This window comes from Myotis nattereri (assembly GCF_964212035.1).
Source record: "Myotis nattereri genome assembly, chromosome: 3".
Classification (NCBI taxonomy): Eukaryota; Metazoa; Chordata; class Mammalia; order Chiroptera; family Vespertilionidae; genus Myotis; species Myotis nattereri.
Window position 1 is genome coordinate 27,763,882 of NC_138077.1, and position 15,813 is coordinate 27,779,694.

The 15,813-nt window shown below is 35.2% G+C and overlaps 1 protein-coding gene and 1 pseudogene across 2 annotated transcripts in view; both read right to left on the bottom strand.

Moving 5' to 3' along the window:
- Window positions 1-14,320, bottom strand: part of BCHE (butyrylcholinesterase) — a 58,695-nt gene extending 44,375 nt beyond the window's left edge. The window contains exons 1-2 of the mRNA XM_081088512.1: window positions 14,210-14,320; window positions 8,695-10,219 (exon numbers count right to left, since the gene is read on the bottom strand). Coding sequence (XP_080944638.1) covers window positions 8,695-10,211 — 1,517 coding nt within the window. The 5' untranslated portion in view covers window positions 10,212-10,219; window positions 14,210-14,320. The remainder of the gene's footprint in view (window positions 1-8,694; window positions 10,220-14,209) is intronic.
- Window positions 1-15,813, bottom strand: part of LOC308515316 (ferritin light chain-like) — a 306,095-nt pseudogene that overhangs the window by 197,005 nt on the left and 93,277 nt on the right. The window lies entirely within an intron of this gene.

A 15,813-nucleotide genomic window follows, 5' to 3' on the forward strand; every position in this document is an offset into this window, starting at 1 on the left:
GCTTTTACATAACAGAAGTCTGTGGACAAGTTAACATTAACATACCAACAGGTTAATAGTATTTTATCATGATAATAGGCAGAAGTCCAGGAAATATATTAACATATAGAAAATAAAAAGAGAGTGTGGTTATGCCTTTTAGCATTCTGACCTTGAATGTTATTGATTAGGAAGAAAAACTGAAACAAAAATAATTTATTGGAACTCCTCAATCTGACCAAACACATTTTAGTTTGGAACAGTAAAAAACATGTTATTTGATGCAGTAAAAATATTTAGTCAGTGCATTTTGTTCTTTGTTAAATTTGAAGTTATTACGTTGTATCTGACAAGTCTTTTAAAGTATTATATTTTTACTATGTTTTTAATAAAAAATAATTGATTAATTAATTCTAATGTCCAACTGAAGTTAAGATTTACAAATGTTATAGTTTTTCCAAATACAGAACGCACTTGGAAAAACATAGAAAAAAATCACATTATTTCCAAGTATATGGATCCAATAAATAGGATTTTCCATTTTTTAATGAGCCCCCTTATACAAAAACATTAGTTGTTCCCCTCTTCACTGTGATAGAGTATTTTGAAGCACTTAGTCAAACATATTTTAGTTTTATAGCTATTTCATAGATGTAGCCCTTTGGGGATCTGGTTTCTTCTCCTTCCACTGTCACTGATGGTAAAATATTGCTGTACTCTGAAATGGTTTTGCAGGTGATCTTATGTACACTTTAAATTGTCCCATAATATAATTCTTCCTTTTCTAATAAATTACACTAATGCATATATGGTTTTTCACCTACATTTATATTTTATCTGGTAAACTGTAAGTACTATAACAGAAACACTCAAGCTAACATTTATTGTTTCATTTCTTGTAAAACAATCCCTCACCTATTTCCTAAGGGGAAATGAAAAGACTTGAAGTAATAGAACATTAATGTCATCATGACAGCGATAAAATAAATCCAAAAGGATTTGAACCCTCGCCCTTTTGCAAAGTCATCAAAATGTCCCAGCTAGGTTAATTATGATAATGTACCACAATAATTATAGAACCAGAGGGTAAGGATTTTTTTCTTTACTCTAGAAACCACATGAACTATTAGTTGTCAGAAAATATAATTATAATCCTGATAAGAATTGGACTAGATGGGCCAGATAACAGACTTTCACACACTTACACTTCTGTCTACATGTCATGATGTCTAATTTTAGTCTGTTCTCTATCCTTACCTCTATAACATTAACCAGGCAGGTATCAGCGTGCTAACATGTTAAAATTATAAGTTTGCAACCAAGTGCATTTCCTAAGTATATTTAATGAGTGCTTTCAGTAATTCATAGTGAAAGCAGCGTGGTAAGTGGATAATACAAGGAAATGAAAGTTAATAATCTTGAGTCATAGTTAATCTTTGTTCTTTCACCTATGAGCTCCAATTCCCTTTTCTTCTACGGCCCACATTTTCCTTCTCTAAAAAAAAAAAAAGTGTTAGATAATGTCATCATTTCAGCATTTTTTTATTCTAATAGAATCCATATATTTTGTTCTTCATCAGTGTAATGGTACCATTCATGTTAAAAAATACCTTTAGCTCCTATTCTTTGAGTATATTTAAGAAATCTCTTATTAAGAAATGTGTTGTCATGAAGTCCTAGAATATTATTCTTTACATTGAAATATATAACAAAAATAGATTCAAGTGTAACTTGAAAATTAATTTCTTGGTGAAGGGATTTTCATAAAATCTATATAACGATACAGGCACATGCTAAATTAATATACAGAGATTTTCAAAAGAAGCCCTAGGTCTCCACTTACACTTTCTTTTTGAATTTCCTCAGTTTTCCTATTGCCTTTTGGAAACATAAAATAATTCCAGAAAATAAAAATCAAGGAATACACAAAAAATACAAATATATCATTTTAAAAATAAGAAGGGTTAAAATATTATTTAATTGATTACTTTATTATTTGTGTCATATATAACTAAACAAAATAGAAATGTACCCGTTAAAGATTAAATATAACTAAATCAATTTCACATTATACATATTAAAATTTTTATTATTGAGTACATTTCTGGTGGTATAATGAAGTCATGGTAATGCACATGAAACACCCATTCCTCAGTGTGTGTGTATGTAAACATATCTCCCAAATAATTCAAATCAGAAAGTTCATTTGCTCTAAAAATATGAAAAAATATGTAATTTTTAGTAATTATTATTATAATTCACTATACAGAAAAATGCTTATTTTTAAATGGTCTCAATTATTTCAGTAAGATTTTGTGCACTAAGAAATGATGGCTTTGCATTTAGTTTAAGCACACCTGCTGAGTGGTACAAAAATAAGGAACTGTTTTATTTTTTGGAACTGAAATCTTAATAATATATTTTTGTTTCCTTTTAATAAATCATTTCTTTTGTGGTAAAGTGCATTACAATGTAAATGAATAAATAATGAATAAATTACATGAAAATAGCAGCAGGAATGATGCTGTGAAGTTACTTACAAGTACATTAATTTTTTTGTTTTCATGATATCAAAGTACTATAAAATAAAAGTGACTTGCATCATAGCATTTATTTCTGACCAAAGCATGTTAGGAAACATTAAACCTTTTAGAGGGGCTCTGAAGAAATAAATTACCACCAGGAGAACAAACACAGAAGCATGTTAATTGCCTCAATTTTGCAGTTTATTTCTTTGAAAATGTAATCGATTAATTTGTTAAGCTTGAAAGTTAAACAATTGCACATTATGGGTAAAAACCAAATTTAACATTAGATAAAAATGGATTGAAGTGGTTTGTACTTAGCAGAGGAAAAATTGAATATTTTTATGGAAAAAAGGAATACAATTTCCTGTCATTGATAAGGTATATTTCAATATGTCAGTGAGGGAGGTATATTTATATCCCCATTTTACAGATAAGAAAAAAAATGTAGGAAATGTTAATAACTTTCTTAAGGTTATAACTATAGAAAGATTAACACTGGACATGAAATGGTAATCACATATGAGAGGAAGACTGTATCTGTGAATGGCTACCCTTGATGTAGTCCAAGAGGAGCTCTGAATATAGCCCCCAGAGAGCATAGCACCCAGAAGATGCTTGACAACAGCAGGGGATATCCAGAGGGGTCCTGGAACAATATCTTCCTCTATCTCACATGATGCTCTTATTGGATTTTGGCTTATTTTCCTGCTTTCGCTGTTCTGGTTTCCTGATAAATCAGTTTGATTTCATCAGTTTCTGTGTCACTGAGATAGTGCTGCAAGGATGTCATTAAGTGCTGTTAAGCTGAATTTGACATTCACCAAATTATTGCTTGGATGAATAACTGATGGATATGTTATATTGATATTTTAACCTGTATTACTATAGGATATCGGAGGAATGCACATATGGGCATGTGTGATATTTGGGTAAGATTTAAGTTCACTTCCCGAGATGGAATTGAGGTTAAAACAGGAACAATCAAAATGCATGGAGGTTCTAATTCTAATTAGCAAATATCTAACGCAGTGGTTCTCAACCTTCTGGCCCTTTAAATACAGTTCCTCATGTTGTGACCCAACCATAAAATTATTTTCTTTGCTACTTAATAGCTGTCATGTTGCTACTGTTATGAATCATAATGTAAATATCTGATATACAGGATGGCCTTAGGTGACCCCTGTGAAAGGGTTGTTCGACTGCCAAAGGGGTCACGACCCACAGGTTGAGAACTGCTGATCTTACATATACCACAGCTTCTGTTTTGTAAGTAATCTCCAACATTGCAACTAAAGATACCAAATTTGAACACCATTTAATGTCACCACAGAGTAATGTTTTCTTTATTTTTGTCAAGAAGTCAAACTATAAGCATTTTTAAATACAGTCAAACCTCAATTCTCGAATGTCTCCCATATTGAACAATTTGGTTCTTTCTTGCCTAATATGTTCATGGAGATGGTTGGGGATGTTTTGCTTGCCAAACAAAACATCAGTTCTGGACCCTGCAAGCTTTTCATACTGATACCTGTATGATCAGTCCTGCCTCTCTCAGATGCAAACAAAGGAGAGAACATGCAAGTATTACTTTTCTCACATTGTTAACATCTCAGGAAATTGTGCTGTTAATATTTTTGTGTGTTTTTTATTTTGTTGTTGCTTATTATTATTAAATACATACAGTAAGAAGGTTAGTGATAGTAGCAAAGTGAAAAGGAAATTTGAGAGAACAATGATAGAGCTTAGACATGTGCTATACATAAGAAAGGTTAAAACAGAGAATCATTTGTGGGTCTGGCTTTTTTAAAAAAATATATCCTTCATATTAATCTTTTGTAGCCTTTTTTAAATCAACTAAAACTTTTATTATTTTCACTTTTGTATGAATGTTTCAGAGGAAATCTTGCAGTGTATAATCTCTTGCTAGAACCAGATTAAATTAGAAATCCACAGCAAAATTTCTAGAAATTATCCCAGCAAATAACTACTAAATATTTTAATGACAAAATAAAAAATCACATAGAAAAATTCAAAATTATTTTGAACCTAATCATATGAAACATGTTATATACTTGGCATGATTTAAGGAGAATAATTTATTGACACATTTTATAAACCATGAACTTGAAAACTAATTTTTCTGAATGATAATTATAACTCCTAGTTCTACTATTTTACTCTCTTAATGTATGATATTTGGTTAATGTGGAAGTAGAAATCTTCTTACTGACATTTGGAATGAATAAATCTTTGTTGTGGAGCGTCCTATGCATTATAAGGTGTTCAGCAACTTCCCTGGCCTTTGCCTTAGTAGCAACCACACTCCCAGTCAGGACACTCAAAAACCATGCAGACATTATTCTCTGGACTGAGAACCACAGAGTTAGATTTCTAAATCTAAAACGTTTTTAAGAATATATTTTTATTGATTTCAGAGAGGAAGGGAGAGGGAGAGAGAGAGATAGAAACATCAGTGATGGGAGAGAACCATTGATCAGCTGCCTCCTATACACCCTGTAATGGGGATGGAGCCCATAACCTGGGCATGTGCCTTTGACCATAATCAAACCTGGGAGCCTTCAGTCTGCAGGCCGACGCTCTATCCATTGAGCCAAACCAGCTAGGGCTCTAAATCTAACACTTAATTAACTTTGTTTCCATTGGAGTTTACTTAACCATTCTAGTATCTACACTAATAAAAGAGAAAAATGGTAATTGGCGTACGGCGATACCGTTTTCATTGGCTAATTAGGGTTATATGCAAATTAACTGCCAACTAAGATTGGCAGTTAACTGCCAACAAGATGGCGGCTAATTTGCATATGTAGGCACACTGCAGGGAGGCGAAAGGGAAAGCAGGAAGAAGCCCCCTGCCACTGACAGTGATCGGAAACCCAGGGGGGAGCTAAGAGCTGGGGGGCAGGGCAAAGGCGACCCTGGGGCCGCCTGTGCCCTGCCCCCCAGCCATGATCGGAGAATCAGGAGCCTTTGCCGCCCTGGCCAGTGATAGCAGGAAGTAAGGGTGGAGCCAGCGATGGGAGCTGGGCAAGGTCGAAGCTGGCAGTCCCAGGAGCTAGGGGTCCCTTGCCTGGGCCTAAAGCGAAGCCCACGATCGCGGCGCTCCCGCTGCTACTGCGGGTCCCCACTGCCCGGGCCGGATGCCTAGGCCAGAGGCATTAGGCCTGGGCAGGGGCAGAGCCTGCAACCGCGGGGAGCTGGGGGTCCCCTGCCCAGGCCTGACACCTCTGCCGGAGGCCATAGGCCTGGTCAAGGGGCCGATCCGGTGATTGGTGATTGGAGGGTGATGAGGGTCAACTCCTCTGGCTGAGGCATCAGGCCTGGGCGGGGGGCAGAGCCAGGGATTGGGGGGATATGATGGTCCCCTTGCCCAGGCCTGAAGCCTGGGTCAGAGGCGTCAGGACTGGGCGGGGGCCAGAGCCAGTGATAGGGGGGAGATGGGGGCCCCCTGTCCAAGCCTGACACCTCTGGCGGAGGCATCAGGCCTGGGCAAGGGGCCGATCAGGTGATCGGAGGGTGATGGGGGTCAACGCCTGAGGGCTCCCAGTATGTGAGAGGGGGCAGGCTGGGCTGAGGGAAACTCCCCCGCCCACACACACACACACACACACACACACACACACACACACACACCCAGTGCACGAATTTCGTGCACCGGGCCCCTAGTGCTTTGATAAAAGATAATGCACACCAGGAGATTAACAACGTGTTTGCCATGATGTCAACTGTGTATAGATTATAAAGAAACTCATCAACTAACATGATATCTTGTTATGGCTAAACTACCTATAAAGTTTACTTTAATCTTCTGGTTTATAATCTTGCTTATATGAACTTAGCATAATAATTAAAATGTGTCAACCTCCATTTATTTCCCATTAACATATGTTAATCATAGAAGGAGGTAAGGATTAAGCACTCTATTTTATTGTGTCAAAGAGTCTACTCTCTCATCCGTCACTACCTCAGTGCCATAAACAAGACATTTACCAAATTTGATATGCAGAGTTCTCCATTGTGACATGAGAAAATATAAAGTCCTTAATGACTTCAATATGCAAAATATGAAGCCCTTTAGAAATTATAATAATCAATAATATTAAGAAATCCTCCTTAAATTATTTATAATCTCTAAATTATAAGAAAGAATTTAAAACATATTTAATGATTTCTTATTGAACATAGCCTTTAGGGAGAGAACTGAATAAGATATTAAGTAATTCTAATTCAGATCTAGAAATAAGATGATCCTTCTTAAGCAGAAATTTAAATTGATGTTGAGAAGGCATAAGATATTGCACATCAAGATACTGCACAACTTGCCCGGCCCAAGTGGCTCAGTGGTTGAGTGTAGACCTATGAACCAGGAGGTCACGGCTCGATTCCCAGTCAAGGCCCATGCCAGGGTTGGGGGCTTGATACCCAGTGTGGGGTGTGCAGGAAATGGCCAATCAATGATTCTTTCAATCATCAATGATTCTCGCTCATCATTGATGTTTCTATCTCTCACACTCTCTCTTAAATCAATAAAATACACTTAAAACAGATACTGCACAACTTTAAATAGTATAATAGTCCATGTACCTCATAAAAATTTACAATTTATTATTCATACTAGCCTTTAGAGAGTCTCATTCAACCATTAACTACATAGTAGTTAAGTCTATATACCCAAGTCAGTACTTTAATGAGTATCCAATATAACCACAATTTTTTTTCTCCCAAGAAGCTAGTTTAGTCTAGTTTAGGAGGCTCAGGATACAATGAAAGATAGTAAATGGACAAGGCACAGTCAATAATTTCTATGAGAGTGAAAAGGTAGTCTGAAGCAATTACAACTCTAGGAATTAAAGATCTGCTTAATGAAACATGTAGCTTCTGATGACCTTAAAAATATAGGAGGGCTTGTATCATTTAAAAGGGTAGGAGTAAATGTCCTAAACAAGGAGCATGGCAAGAACAAGGCTAAGCCTGAAATCTTTGGCATTCATGAGATAACTGTCCTCGCAAGCAGTCAGGTGTTGTTGGGGAAAATGATTTGCAGCAACATTAGAGAGGCCTCTAATGCCAGATGGAAGAATTTTAACTTTATACACAGTGGATGAGTATCATTTTTTTAGAATTACATCATACAAGTATTTTGCAACATGGAGTAAAATAAATTTCAAATAGGAATTGGAAAAGAAAACCAGAGTGATATTTTTATCAACATTCCTTTTAATACGAGACAGTATCACAGATTGACTCAATCCATCCGTTAATTGGTGAGTTTCTATAAGCACTGCTTTTAAAATAGATTTCCAAATTTCTACTTTTTCTCATTCTAATTCACATAAGATATTCCACTGTATAAAATTCATTTTTGTCCTACAAATGCAGTTATGAAGAAAAAAGCCTATTTTCTGTACACATACTTTTTATATTTAGAAAATATATTAGAATATATATTCAAACCAATTATTTTTTTCCTGACTCTTGCAGACATATTACACTATTTGTAACGTATGAGGGAAAATATGTTATTTGGTAAGTTTTCTGATGATTTTAACCAGCCATACGACTACTCTAGTGGAAAATGGCTTAGATAAACATAAGAAGCTTTGTAGCTTCTGTCCAGCACATGTCACCTAAAATTTCAGAGCAAACCTATTAGGGGAAAAAATTCCATAAAATGGAAAACTGTACTCTAAGGTCAACCCCATCACCATCTTGCCTTTGGTTTCCCTGAGCAGGTGTGAGTTTCTTTATGTTATCGGGTACCACTGTTCCCATGCTTAAAAGAGTGAAAAGATACATTTCTACTCTTTTCTAAACCAATGAATATTAAGGACTTTCAGGTTAAAAGGCATGCTCACAGTAATCTTATTTCTCAAGCTACACATTTCCATACAAACTCTGTCTTAGATTGCTAAAGTGCTATGTGGTATTTTGGAAACATTATCAGAAAATATTTTTCATAAAAATTCTTTGATGATCTCTTTCAGGCATGCTGATGCAAGGAATTGAAATTCACTACGTAGTAAAACACAAAATCAGCTAAAGTACAAAAAGAATAAATATTTAAAATGTTTCTGTGCTTTTAATGAAGTCTACACCAAGCACCATGCAAAGCTCAGCAAAACAAAACAAACAAAACAAAATAAGAACAAGTACAACAATGGCCACTTACCCATATTTTGCAAAATTTGCCCAGTGTTTCATTATGGATCTACTCAAAATTTCTTCAGCTTTTGTGTAATTTACTCTTCTTTCCAGAGGTAAACCAAAGACAAATTCAATTTCATAACCATGCATCACTCCCATCCATTCAGGCCAAGGAAGTTTGGAGGATCGGTGTTCAAAATAGTAGAAAAAGGCATTATTTCCCAAGTCTGAGAACTTCTTGGTGAACTCCAAGGCAGGGCATATGAAATTGTAATCCCCCACAACATCATCCAAGGCCTCACGGTAGTTTTCAGCTCTTTGATCATCTAACCAGTCCATGTAATGGAAAAGGATGGATTCCCTTCCAAATTCACTCACTCCTCGAAAAAATATTTTTAAACTTTCTTGAAATTCTTTTCTAGTAATGATACTGTTGTTATCTTTGCTGAAACCAGGGGCACCATATACTAAAAATGCTGTCCCTTCATCTTTATTAACACCCACCAAGATCTGGGTTTTTTTGAACTGTCCAAGTTGGAGTAGTGTGTCTGGCATGTCAGTGAGAAAATCACCATCCACAGTTGGGCCAAAACTTACTGACAAGAGAGTATCATAGGGGACAACAAATACTTCATTCAGAAGAATTTCCTGGGGGTCTTTATTTCGAAGGCATTTGATGATCTCCGTCTCATTTTCTCTAAAGCAACCAATAAATTTAGCTAAGGTCAATGTTCTGTTCTTAGCTTCATCCAGAGATGTTACTGCCCAAGGGGCATTAGCAGACCCACTTTGCAGAATTGCTCTGTTAAACAGTGGGTGGCTTCTAGGGGAAAGTAGGTGAAGGCTAACTGAAGCTGCCCCTGCACTTTCTCCGAAGAGAGTTACACTTTTAGGATTTCCACCAAAGGCTGCTATATTTTTTTGGACCCACTGAAGTGCCAACTGTTGGTCAAACAAGCCCATGTTCCCTGGTGCCTCTGAATTTCCTGGTAAAGCTAAAAATCCTAGGGCACCCACCCTATAGTTCATTGAAACTACAATAACTCTCTCAACTCGTGCCAGGAATTTGCCATCATAAACAGGTAAAGATGATGTTCCAGTTTGAAAACCACCCCCATAAATCCATACCATTACAGTAGCGTTTTTTGGTTTAGGTGCTGGAATCCATACATTCAGATATAAACAGTCTTCACTGAGGTCAGTATTTGGATTCCACATCTCGGATCCCAGGAAGCCTGGAAAACTTTGATCTGTGTTCTGATAGCAAGAATTTGCATATTTTGTGGCATTCCAAATATTGGACCACTTGGTCAAGGATTGTGGCTTTTTGAACCGAAGTCTGCCAAGAGGTGGCTGTGCATAGGGAATTCCAAGAAAGGCTGTTACTGTGCCCCCAAGAACTGGCAAGTTCATCCCTCTGACTTTACCATTCTTGGTTGTAATGATGATGTCTTCTTCAGTGTGTGATTTCCCAATAAGCATCCAGAGCAGAAGAAACATAAAAAGAAGTTGGGCGCATACGATTGTCCCCTTGCTCTGCATATTGGTTTCTGAAAGAGAGGTAAGTAGGAAGTTTTAACGGCCTTATGCATCTGGCATTATGTTTTATTGATAATAACAAACTAAAGTGTAGTGCTTCTAATTAATCATACAAATGATGAAAACTAATAAATCTTGGACCACTACAAAGGTTTATGTAAAAAAAAAAAACACACAAAACAGATAGGAAACAGTTGGAAATATTTTAGTTTTCAACTTCAAAAACAAATAGTGGAATGAAAAGTAGACACTATTTCATTTTGAAAAAATTCATTCTAAAACTTTTGCAAGGAAGATTTAGTATTTTATAGGGGATATTTATTTCAAGCATGTATATATACTTCTTACCATACACAGCCCCACCATAAGTGGCATTTAGTGGTAGCCTATTTATTACAGGTAAAATTTCTACTTGGTTAGAGGAGAAAATACAAGCCCGTGTATTCTCTGAAATATGTACATGCTGGCTGGTTCTTGACAGAAATGTGAAGTAGGTTAAGAAGCTTTAAGGAACCTTAGTCTTTTATTGTCTTTTTCAGTTTCCATAATGCCTCTGTGGTCCTTTTTGCTTAGTGGGTTCTTCCTCCATTCAATCTCAGTCTATGCTCAGAAGAGATTTTGGACAATCTATTCATTGCCTGTTAAGTAACATAAAATAGTTGCCTTTTATCCTATACAGTATGAAAACTAACAAATCTGTTATCATTATAAGACCTATACAAGAAAAATTGGAAGTAGAGTTCTGTGTATATACTAGAGGCCTGGTGCACAAATTCATGCACCAGTAGGGTCCCTCAGCCTGGCCTGTGGGATAGGGCTGAAACCAGCTCTCTGACATCCCCCGAGGAATCCCGGATTTTGAGAGGGCAGAGGCCAGGCTGAGGGACCCCACCGGTGCATGATCAGCGTTGGGGAGGGACACTGGAGGTTGGCCAGCCGGGGAGGGGCCGTGGGAGGTCTTGATCAGTCCGATCGGCCGAACCCCAGTAGCAAGCTAACCTACCAGTTGGAGCGTCTGCCCCCTGGTGGCCAGTGCACATCATAGTGAGTGGTTGAGTGGCCTTAGCATATCATTAGCATATTACAAAATGCTTTGATTGGTTGAACGGATGACCAGACGACCAGACACTTTGCATATTAGGCTTTTATTATATAGGAGACCAGTTAATTTCTCTGATATTAAATAATCAGGAGGTCTTCTCTACCTGAATTATAATGTCAATGGAGAGAACCAGTTGCTAATAATATAGCACATGGGAGAAGATGCTGATTTAGAAAAACTTTTATACTCAGGGATTATTCAATATCTGTTAATTTGATTTATTAAAGTATGTGCGACTAGTGAGGTTAAATGTGTTAGCATGGTCAATATAAGTCTAATTCACCTTCATGTTACCTATTGGAGAGTGTTACATACAATATTCTTAAATCTAAATTTTAATACTAAAAGATGCATTTGTCCACATACTCATTGTTAATATAAGTAAATATTTTTATATATAGCTGCAGTATTTATTTAAATAAACATTATTTTGTCCTTTTCATAATCTGTTATTCTCAAACTTAACTTGTTGCTCTGTAGTTTTACCATTAAGAGATGTTTATATTTTTAATATATGCCATCACATGATTAAACATTCTAAAGAGAAATAATTGAAGGTGGCTATGAAAATGTTAGTCTATATCTCTAAATCCTTATTAATAATTCAAATATTCAATAAGACACAATTGTTCTTCTCATTAATTCTGGTACAAATTGACTACTATCACATTAAATAAACACTTTGAACATTAAGAATACTTAATATGTTTATCATAAAAACTGGTGTGAATTTTCATGCTAAGTACAACAACTTATCTGAATTTAGATCAGTTAGCTTATAGTAATAATGTATAACATTTGAAAGAAAGGCAGGAATTATGTTTGGAACTACAAAAGGAAATGAATGATGGTAGTGAGAAGGGAGGAAATCTGAAAGATAAATACCATAGTATTCAAAGTTTATAATATGCTCCAGGATATAAAAATCTACTGGAAATTTTGAGAAAACATTATAAACTTTTAAAAATATAACTTTCAAAATGAAAAAGGTAAAAAGAAATTTCCTTCATTTTGCATTTTTATTTCAATTTTAAAAGTAGTATCAGAATTCCTTGACCAATTTTCAAAAGAAAATTGTAATGTTACAGTAGAAGATATGGGTGCTAGAAAATGATTGCTATAAAGAGCAACATATACCCACATATGTTCCATAATTGAGTATCAACCAAATTTTCAAAATAATTGGCCAGCAAAGGACTTCTTAGAGAATGGTCAAGCAAATATTGGTAATAGTTTTTTCTGAGTATAATTTTCCAGTATTTTAAATAGTTATAATAGAATATATATTTCTTTATAAAAATAATAGCCCTTAAAATACTGGTAAAACAGCTACTTGGATAATATGATTTAGCACATACACTGCTAAAGTGAATTTGGTCAAGTTAAAACAACTAAGCCTTTATACCAAACCTAGAAAGCTTGTTTTGTTGCAGGCTAAGTGAAGTGGGAACTGAGGCAGTCTATTTATAAATAGACTACACCACAGTCTTTCAGAGATTCTTCAGATGCACATGAGGTACTCAAAGGATGTATGCAGATAGAAGAATCTTTATTAGGTGTCAGCAACATAAGATCTGTATCCTCAGTCGGGAAGAGCAGTCACAAAGTTTTCACTGTGTGAATAATTTGAACGTTTAATGTTAGGGAGATAGCTTGAGTCTCTTTGAAAGGTGAATTTGTTTTTGGGTTGACATCTATTCAGTTATAATTCTCTTACAATTAAAGAAGCAGGACATTATAAACAATCAGTAACAACAAATCTAGGAGAATGAAACACAACTTTGTAAATCTGATTAGAAATTTTATTTGGCATCCAAAAGGCCATGTTACTTCAAATTCACAGAGATTCTAAATATTTTTATTTAAAGGATAAAGCCACTCTCTAGAAGTTCATGCTCATCCAAAAAAAGGTAACTATTTATACAGGTGAACTCCAGTTTATATTATGGAAGGAGGCATTACACAGGCTAGTAATAGTAACTCCAAATTGAGTTTATTATCATGCATTATATTCATAAGCATTTGAAAGGCGTACTCTAAAATCTGAAAAATAATAATACAAATAGAACTCATAAACAATGAAATATTTTTTTTTCACATTTAGTTTGCTTCTAATCATTCATACAATTTATACTTAATGCTTAATCTTCTGGTGAAAAAAGTACTGACATCATCAAAATCAAGGTAAGTTTACAAGATTAGAATATGGGCAGAAGTCTATATTTGCTTATAGTCTCTATAATAATAAAAATCATAGTAAATGTAAAATATTTTGCTATAGTTTACACACATATTGAAAGAGGACAAACAAGAAAAACGGGGCACATTTTGTAAATCAAATTAGGAAATAGATTTTCCTTTTAGATATAAGAAACTTAGACCTTTCCTTTGCCAGTTGATACTGTTAAAGTTTCAGATGGTAAAGTTTTGATTAAGAAAAGTACCCTGTCATGCCAGACAAGAAGAGAACTATTCGTTTCATGCAACTTAGAAAAATAGAGTAAAACTAGTCTAAGAACACCTTTTTAAAACTATTTTAAGGAGAAATTCACTAAACAGTGTATTTAAGGGTAAAATAGTGTAAACCGTTTTTGCTTGGGGAGTGCACTAAGAACCTACACAACAATGATTCCACAAGTGCTACGGTTCTTTATACAAAGTTAAATAAACTCACTGTTTCCTCAGCAGTTAAATGGACTCAGCCTGTGTTGCCTGAATAATATAAAGATTTGACGCAGGTGCCTGTGCACTTGCCTCCTCTGTGTTTTTGCAATGACTGTCCCCCCACAGAGCACCAAAGAGGCACAGCAAACACGTGAAGGGATCAGGATCCTGCTACAGAATGAGTTTCACAGAAACTTGCATCTCTATACAAAGATGTAAATTCAGAGCAACTTACCCGACTCACTGCAACAAAAGATGATAAAGTTTGCAAGGCGTGGAAATCATGTATTACTTCAGGGAAATGCGGTATGCAGCTGCTGCTCCAGCCTGTAAATTGGACTGCACTGACATTACAATCAACTGTTACTGACAAAGCTCGCGAGACTTGGCAGCAGCTACCAGCTCTGGAAGCAGCCAATCTTTACTTTCTGACATCTGTTCAGAGGCTAATGGTATGAATGCAATCGTGATCCATTTACAACAATATTACCGGAATCATGGCTTAAGATTGCAGGCACTTATCTAAGACGGAAGAAATAAAGAAAGAGAAGCTTCTTTAAAAGAAGCTGAAATTGAACAGAAAATGAACGTGTGTGCGTGTGTGTGTTTTTTTTTTTTTAACACTACCCAAACTTTTAAAGATTTCTTTCCCTCTTTTATAGATTATATATTTTTTCTTATGCTCAGTTTAAGATTTAAAGATGAACATGTTGTTCTAAAAAACGCTGTTATTGAAATCTCTGTACCTTCAATCTGTGCCAATCATAAAGTAATGTAAAAGATAAATTAGGAAACAATTACTGGGCAGGGAAAGATATGAAAACACAAAGATTAACTACATTAACTGAATGAATGTCTCTTATATGTATGTCCTTTCAACCCTCACACCTCAACACTTATTTAAGGCTCAGTAATTTTCTTTTCAGGGGCTCTGCAGGCAGTCACATGTATTAAGAAGCCAGGGTTTTCTGGTCAAGACAAGAAAAATGCCAAAAACAATGTACCAAACTCTATGGAAAAGACACATTTATCACCTGGAAGTGTGCAAGTTCTTGAGAATGTGTTTATGTCTTTCAGGCTTATTTTTCTCGAATGAGAACTTTGGAAAAATGAAAAACAAAATTAACAGTTTAATGCCTGACTTTTCAATGCAGTTACATTCTTCATATTTTGCAAATACTAAATGCTTTAGCTTTTAATTTTCTCACTCATATTGGCTCACGATGGAGTAACCAGCAGACAGTAATTGTAGGTAAGCCCATTTTTGCTTTTTAATATTGTTTAAGAGTTCAAACATGCAATATAAGAACTGTCATGTTATTGATTCTACCTTATGCCAGTCATTGTAATTGACAGTTTCCATAAATTATTTTACTCCAACAAACATATGTGTTAAATATTATTAACCACAATATTAGTTGATGAAGCTCAGAATTATGAAGATCAGAAACTTGCTATATATCTTGTCACTGGAAGGTGTTAGAATCAGAATGTTAACCTAGATTTGTCTGATGTTATTTCACGTTAACTGTTTCCAAGATAACATCCATCTTGATCTCAAAGTTATCTATTTGGGGAAAATTGGTTCTTAAGAGATACCTGTTAGATAATACACTTCACACTTCACAATCATAAAAATTTGTAATGTATTTGGAATATAGTTGATGAAATGACAACCTAGTTACACAAAAGTTGCAGAATACATGGACCAAAGAAGGAAAAATATTTAAATAGTACACTGACAATTACGCAATGTTTTGTAAAAAGATGGTATTTTTGTTTAAAAGGTAGTCATTCTTTTTTTAAAAAAAAAATATGTTTTTATTGATTTCAGAGAGG